This window comes from Podarcis gaigeae (assembly GCF_964106915.1).
Source record: "Podarcis gaigeae genome assembly, chromosome: 12".
Taxonomy (NCBI): domain Eukaryota; kingdom Metazoa; phylum Chordata; class Lepidosauria; order Squamata; family Lacertidae; genus Podarcis; species Podarcis gaigeae.
In genome coordinates, this window is record NC_139688.1 from 55819156 (window position 1) to 55827703 (window position 8548).

At 38.7% G+C, this 8548-nt stretch overlaps 1 protein-coding gene across 2 annotated transcripts in view; it reads left to right on the plus strand.

The window, feature by feature from the left end:
* SEPTIN7 (septin 7) overlaps positions 1-8548 on the plus strand; it is a 37832-nt gene that overhangs the window by 21031 nt on the left and 8253 nt on the right. The window contains exons 9-10 of one of the 2 annotated variants that reach the window (XM_083706380.1): positions 456-581; positions 6893-6913. In XM_083706380.1, the coding sequence (XP_083562506.1) occupies positions 456-581; positions 6893-6913 (147 nt within the window). The remainder of the gene's footprint in view (positions 1-455; positions 582-6892; positions 6914-8548) is intronic. The other variant, XM_083706381.1, reaches the window with a different exon arrangement.

Consider the following 8548-nt stretch of genomic DNA (forward strand, 5'->3'; position numbering starts at 1 on the left):
GTAGCTGCTTTTTTGGAGGCTAGAGTTTTAACAAGAAGGTGCAAGATGCAGAAACCACAGTCTGATCCTGAGTATACTTACATAAAAGCAAGTTCCTGTGAATTAGATAGGGATTCATTGAATTTAATGTGTGTTAGGATCAAGCTTTAAATTTGGGAAATAATTGTACATCAGACATTTTTTTGGGGGGGTGATTATGCTAAGAGGCATAATTTGGTTCCACAAATCTATTAAGAACATATGCAAAATATTAATGTATCCTCCCTATTGGTTATGTATAGAATTCTCTAAACATGAAGTCGTTCGCATATTTCTTTAAGAACAATAAATCACTGTATAAAGCACTTTTACAATTCAAAGCCACATGTCACATGTTTTGCTTATTAAAATTAATATTGTATGTATCAGCTATTATTCAGTAAAGTTACTGATAAGTTCTTCTTTTTCTTAAATAGAACTCACATGCAGGACCTGAAAGACGTCACTAATAATGTCCATTATGAGAACTACCGAAGCAGAAAATTGGCGGCTGTTACGTACAATGGAGTTGACAACAACAAAAACAAAGGGCAGCTAACAAAGTAAGTGGTAGTAAAAGTGGTGATATGTTTTTTCCCACAAGTTCATGGAAAATTTGTTTTGGATCACATATTTGGCCATTCAGTCAAATCCTTAAAGGCTCATACACCACCAAAGTAATTGTTACAACTTACTTACTATTATTTATTACAGTTGTTTGTTTATATCTCACAGTTTACAAGAAAGATTAACCTACCTTTTATTTTAAACTACAAGTGCCTTTTCCTATATGGATTATTCCAGCCAGTGAGAAAAAAGAGTGGGGCCTCCTGGGTCTTCATATGCCCATTTTGTAGGCAAGCAGGGAGAGGAGTTTATTTGTCATTGGGCCCATCCTTTGGAATCTCCTCCACCAGCACAAGCACCACCAGTAGTGTGCTTCCAGTACTTGTTGAAAAAATATGTATTTGTGTGGGCCTTTGTGGTGCATTAGTCTGGTCTGCTGCGCTTCAGGTCATTAAGTATGCTGCGGAATTTATTACTCAATGTATTGATTTTAATTTATTTTATTAAATTTGTGTACCGCCCTTCATCCAAATATATCAGGGCGGTTCACAAGATAAAAATACAGGATATGTAAAGAGAAAGAGAAAGGTACCCCTGACTGTTAGGTCCAGTCGTGGACGACTATCGGGTTGCAGCGTTCATCTCGCTCTATAGGCCGAGGGAGCCGGCATTTGTCCGCAGACAGCTTCCGGGTCATATGGCCAGCATGACTAAGCTGCTTCTGGCGAGCCAGAGCAGTACACGGAAACGCCATTTACCTTCCTGCCGGAGTGGTACCTATTTATCTACTTGCACTGGTGTGCTTTTGAACTGCTAGGTTGGCAGAAGCTGGGACTGAGCAACAGGAGCTCACCCCGTCACAGGGATTCGAACTGCCGACCTTCTGATCAGCAAGTCCTAGGCTCTCTGGTTTAGACCACAGCAACACCCGCAGGATAGAAGCACAAAATATCTTCGCTAGCAGTCAACGGTCATAATATTTTTAAATAGTGGGTAAGCAGAAGTTTTTAGTTTTTGTAATATCAGCAGGAGTAGAAAGTTGTTGTTCTGTCAGCTGAGCTGGTGGAAACATACCTGATGTTGTTCGGTCAGCTGAGCTGGTGCCTGATGGTTGAGGGAGGATTGTCAAGAAAGTACATTTTCTTCATAGGAAACATAATAGTCTTTGGTCGCAACATAGGTTCAAGTACGCTTGGCTGACATGAAGCTTTTAGTGTAGCTTCCAGCCTGAATTTTGCGGCTGAGGCAGTTTTATTTGCCTGGTGGGCTCACGTCAGACAATTATGGGAACGTTTGCATGTCGATTTTATATAATTGAACAGCTACATTATTCAATATATGGGTACGTAGTACTGCCATTAACTGACTTCCAATCTATACTGTATTGCCATCAGCAGGGTTCCATCTGGTTCCCATTGCTATTCATTATCTGTAAGAAGAATCTATATGTCCTTGCTATTGCCTCAGTTGCAAATTAAATTGTGTCTTCTTCTCTGGTATGCTGTTAAAACACATTTTCATGGTTAAAGTTTCTGAAAGGTAGAAGGAATATTATATTACACAGTTCAGGGTGCAGAAGAGTACAAATAGAATGAAATATACTTAAATTGAGCTCAAGGTGCACAGAAAGTATTTATGGACTTGTCCTCTTCTGATGGGGAATAATTGAATATGTATTATATTCATAGATTTATTTTTGTAGGTTATATATCTCTATATAACCCAGTATATTCCAATTGGTGCATTAGGTAATTAATGTAACACAGTTGTTTTACTGCAGAGACTATTTCTAGTAACTAAACTTACAACAGGGTAGTGGTTTTTCTACTATTCGGATCTGATACTTACATTAAGAAGGTGCTGCCCGGAGTAATAAGTTCAGCAATATCTGGCTCCCATATACATGCAAACTGAAGATGATGAGAGATGCAAAAGTAATTGCAGTTGTTACCTATTGTCAATCTCAAGGTTTGTTCCCCAACTATTAAGTTCAGTGAACTTTTATGTTTGCTCAAAAGTTAATTTTGGCTTTCTCTCTGGCCAATGTCTGTCTCCTGTGCTCCCTCAAGTAGGTTTGCAGAATAGCCAGCTGAGGAGTTTATCTTCTTGCAGCTGTCAAACCAAACAAGCCCATGCAGTTTCTGCATGCAGTGTCAGGAAAGTGGGGAAGTTAATTGAAGCTTCATCACCGAATGGACTTCATCCCTTGCTTTTTCTTCATCCCACTTTTGGAAAAAAGTACTCAAATTTATTGGTTTCTGAATCTTATGAGGACCCTCACTTCTCTTTTCGGAGTTACTTTAAAGCAACATATATCAATTTTTGGAAGGTTAAGTTAAGTTTATACAATTCTGAAATTGCAATGGTTTCTTCGTCCATAAAGATGACTGGTAAGACCATTAAAGGGTCTGGCATTAGTCCTGTGCCCAAATACAAACTTAAACATTTTTGAGAGTTAACATTTCTGTGCCATTCAGAAGTTGGGAGTCAGACTCTCTTTTTTTTAAAAAATAATTTTTATTAAGTTTTCCATTTAACAATCCAATCATATCACATTAATTAATCTGAATTAGACCAATACATATCATAAAATCCAAATATTTTGCCGAATTTTTAAAATTTTTGTTGGGAGTACCCATGCTTCGAGCTCAGTAAAGGTCCAATCATCTCATATTTCTGCTGCTTTGATGTTCACAAGTCCCATCTTCCAATCTTCTTGTTATCGTTTTTCTTCTGGGAGTCAGACTCTCAAGTATATTTTGGTCTGCAGTATATTTTTTGAAACATAAATCATAGTGTAAATTACATCTGTGGACAATCTATGCGGCTTCACTATGAACAAACTCTAATAGTATTTCACATTTCTCCCATGAAGTTGAAACCTCCCAAGCATGTTGCATTGTTGCATAGCTGTCAACTTCCCCCTTTTTTTAAGGGAAAATCCTATTCGGAATTGGGGAATTTCCCTTTACAAATGGGAAACATTGGCAGCTATGCATTGTTGTTGTTTTTTTAAGGTCATATTTAAATTGGTTTGAAAAGTGAAAGTTTCTGAAGTCCATCTGGCTTCATTGGAGGAGGATGCGACGCTGAGGCTTCCAGCAGCTCATTCTCATAATGCTAAAGCATTGTTTACACAGGGATGGGGAACGCATAGCCCTCCAGATGTTGCTGGACTCTCGAGTAGGAAGATGCACAGGGAGAGTCATCCCTGTGCTCTGCTCTATACTTCGTTGCAGAGCTCAGGAAAATGACTTCATATTCTGGACCAGGAAGCCTATACCATGCTTTCTGCTTGATCAGCATCTTCACATGTTAACAAGGTTGTAGTTGAATAGTTCTCAGCTATCTTAAATAATAATTTCAGGGAAATTGTCCCTTTGCTGGTGTGTTGCTTTTCCCTGCAATGCTTTGATCAGTGTACTAACGAAGCAAAGCATTTGATTTGACAGCATGAGATCGCTTCCCATGGTCCTTAAAATGTTCAGAGCGCTTCAAAGAGAACAATGGTTGCATATATTGTGAAATTTCCGAAAATAATGTCATAGCGGTGATGCCATAAAGCCCACACTGTTGGTTGCATCGTTTAGCTGTCTAGGCTGGGCTTCCAGTTCTGCTTTACATCTCAAAGAAGTGTGAAGCAAGCCAGGTAACCATGTTGTGCATTTTAGGGGCAAACCACTTTTTCACAATGCTTTACTCATGAGGTATATTCCATCTTGCTACTGTTCTTCTTTTGGCTGCTGAATCTGTTAATACTGCTTTGGTTCTAAATCAGTTGCTGAGTTGCAAGGACTTATTATTATTATTATTATTATTTATTCTGTTTTTAAAAATGTGGTTATAGTGAACGTTTTGGGTTTTATTTTATTACTGTTGAATTTCTAATTGTGTGCAAGGCGCATTTAGAGAGAGTTTGGCTCCTAAAGGCAGCCTATAAATGTTTTCTAATAAAACTAAATATCAAAGGGTGATCTTCAGGTATTAAAAGCTAGGAAGAAAAAATATGTAATCCTGCTAAGATAACTACTTACAGTGATGCAGTCTAATAAATACTCTACATGCAGTCAGCAACTCAGTACAGTGGTACCTCTAGATGCGAACGTAACCCGTGTCTGCGGGTCACGTTTCGGCGCTTCTGCACATGCGTGTGACGTCATTTTGAGTGTCTGTGCATGCGCAAGCGGTGAAACCCGGAAGTAACGCACTCCGTTACTTCCAGGTTGCTGCGGAGTGCAACTCGAACGTGCTCATCCCGAAGCACATTCAACCCGAGGTATGACCGTATAACTAATGTTAAAGTTCAGCAAAATGCAACTACTGTGTAGGTCATTCCTCATTTAATTTCTGCCCTCTCTTAAAGTCTAGCAGCTGTAGGGGACATTAGACAGGATCCATAAGCTTTCATTGGCTTAGCATTTGCTGCAACTTCAGATGATTCTTCAGCTAGGGAAGGAGTCATATATCTGATACAATGGTGTTGGCAAACTGTTTGCTGTTGTTTCTTGATTCTTACGATCACGATGACTCTGTCCTTGTGCATGCTGTGAAGAATGGGATCTCTCTTCTGAGGTAGCAGATCGGGGTGGAGTTTTTTCATAGCTCTACACGACTTGAATCTCTTAGCCATTAAGATTTAGAGAGCAGCAGTGAGCATATGAGACATGATTTGAGACACATGCAGGTCCCGTTTTCTGAACACAGTGCATTTTCAGGAGATAATTGGTTAGGTGAGCATTCACATATCAAGCTGATGATTTTAATTATTTACTATGGGAACATTTCTAATCTGTGATCTGTGCCTTCCTGCTTCCTTCCTGAAATTGCTGCAGACAATTGGCAAAAGCCAAACAAAAGGAAAAACTGATTTGTCCACTCTCTCTTGCTCTGCCAACCAGCAAAACACAAGCAAGTAAGGAAGTGGGACAACTCTTGACTGTTCAGCTACCTGAACCAGCCATTTGTGTAGCTAGGTTTGGGAATAATTATTTATGTTCAGATAACTGAGATTTTGGATAACAAGCATTCAGATAGCGGGACCTGCATGTATAAATTCTTGAAAATGCATTTGAGCTTTTTTTAGTTAGTGTTGTGCCAATGCAATAAATACCGTATTTTTTGCTCTATAGGATGCACCAGACCACAAGACGCACCTAGTTTTTGGAGGAGGAAAACAAGAAAAAAATATATTCTGAATCTCGGAAGCCAGAACAGCAAGAGGGATCGCTGCGCAGTGAAAGCAGCAATCCCTCTTGGTGTTCTGGCTTCTGTGATAGCTGCGCAGCCTGCATTCGCTCCATAAGACGCACACACATTTCCCCTTACTTTTTAGGAGGGGGAAAGTGAGTCTTATAGAGCAAAAAATACAGTAGTTCTCATCCTGGTGTCAAAGTTAAATTGCTATATAACTTGCCAACTCCTCCTTGCACATACATCTTGTTTTGTATGTAGCTGTGACATACGTAGTAGCGTTGCATCAGTGCAACAGCACCTATCTGAAACAGTCCTATATGGCTTCTGCAGCTGGGACAGAAAATAGGAAATACTTTTTAACTGAAGACTTCTTGGTTTGTTCAGTTGCAAGGGGCTTCATTTTGTTAAGCGAAGATATGATCATACAAATGGGGAATAGGTTAGATGGTCTCTACCTTGTTCTGGTTCAGCTATTTTTTTGGGGGGGGGGGATCAAAAGTTTTTTTTTTCCTTTCAGAAATTCCAGAGTAGCTATGATATTAGAATTTAGAAGTAATCTGTGAAATAGTTTGAATTGTTTATAAACCTGGAAGAATCTTTGAAATACAAGGCAGAGAGTGGAGTGACTCTTACAGTTGCCATTTTATCATCTGATCTTAATTATAGTAAATATTTTCCAGAGAAGCCTTTTGAGACCTCTGCTGGCGAGTTAAATGGTGCTATTGACCATTTTGAATATGCGTACTAGCAGCAATAGGCCTTGAGACAGTTGTGAATTGGTGTTTATTTTGAGAAGTTAAGCAAATGTCACTAAAATATTTAAGTTTTCATCTAAAGAGCATGCATTATTCCTTGCACACAAACACAGGTAAAAAGCTTTGCCCATCAGGTCTGCATTAATTGTGTAGAGCACTTGAACTAACAGACTATTGAAAACAAAAAACTTAACTAGCTTTAACTAACAACCTGTCACTTTACAGTGGAAATCTTGCTGCTGGAGAGCATACAAACCAAAGTAGCTTCAAATCCATAATGAATTTGCTTTTTAATTATTGCTTTTTATTTTTGTGGTTTTATTTGAGCATGCTAAGCTTCTGTATTTTTTGTTTTTTAGATTTGACACAGTTGAAGGCATGTAAGTGGTCATTTAAATTTTTCAAAAGACTTAAGACAAGGATTAAAACAAAAAAGGCTTTTAATGTTGAGTGTAATTTTCAAAACTTTTATTTTCAGCGATTGCATTTGTTTTGCTTTTAATGTTTTATTATAAAATTCCCTAACATAAAGTTAAATATTTTTAGTGACATCTACTGTGAGAGCACATTTATTCACAGAGAGAGCAGAAGACCATTTTAGCAGTTAATTGGATATGAAATCCTCATAATTTGCTTCTTTTCAGCACAGTGATTGATTGTACAGTGGTACCTCGCAAGACGAATGCCTCGCAAGACGAAAAACTCGCAAGACGAAAGAGTTTTTCGTTTTTTGAGTTGCTTCGCAAGACGAATTTCCCTATGGGCTTGCTTCGCAAGACAAAAACATCTTGCGAGTTTGTTTCGTTTTTCTTAAAACCGTTAATACCCAGGGAATCTGTGCTTCGCAAGACGAAAAAACTCGTAGAACGAAAAAACTCGCAGAACGAATTAATTTCGTCTTGCGAGGTACCACTGTATATGTAATGACCCCCAAGAACCTGTTAGCTTCATTTCTTTCCTCTGAAGCTGCGGTTGGTTACCACGGCATTTGAAAGTGCCAAAATAATCAAATCAGAGTGCTGATAAAGAAGGCAAAAATGTAGATATATCACATCAGTAGCTTGCAGAGGCTCAGATTTCATTCTTTTCAGATATTGTGTTCCAGAGAGAATAGTCAAAATGGCATGAATGTCAGCTAGGCACATGCACCCATTCCCCTCGCCATGGAGAGGAAGTAGTGATTGATGAATTGGGTGGTATTGCATCCTGTTTGAACATGGCATGCCCCTAGTTGTCTGCCCTTAACCCCTCTTTTTCCAGGGAACAGATTGGCTCTGAGAGATTCCATGTTCAAGCATGGCACAGCCTAGTTCATTTCCATCTTCCGTAGCATTAAAGAACCAGAGACTCTCACCAGGTCAAGTGTCCTCTCTGGAACATAACACTCAAATAGGTGTTGTGCGTCTGTTTGAGTAGTTCTTGAGGTTTGCTCTCATTTTTGAACAAGGGGGGGGGGATTATTCATATTTAAATGCACCGGAAACATCTATATTCAGTCCGTGCATTTAAAATCAGCATTTATTTGGACAAATACGTAAACATGGAACCTTGCAATAAAATTCCATTTATTGAAATCCTTTTTTGCTTTTAGTGATGATAATAGGCATCCTGATAATATTCCATGGAGAGGGCTTGTTTCTGTATTAAAATAAGTTAGCCATAGTAGAGCTGCCTTGAAAATAGATTACACCATGTATTCTCTCTCTCCATGTGTAAATTCTTCACAGCAGGACTGGGTTTAATTAGTTCTTTAATTTTCTTGTCCCTTTCATCATCGGATAAAAGTACAAAATCTTTCAAATAAACATTGGGTGTGGCTTAACTTATATTACAGCAGAACCTCAGACATGTGAACTCATGGAGGCTGCTTCCATGAAATGATCATTTGCTTTTAGGTTCTCCTAACTTCACATTGTCTTCCTTTCTAGCTTCTTTTATAATTCTTTAAGCTCAGTCCGCCATTCATCGTCCTTCGTAAACTTGGTTTGAATTCACTTGCTGCTTCTTTCTAGCTC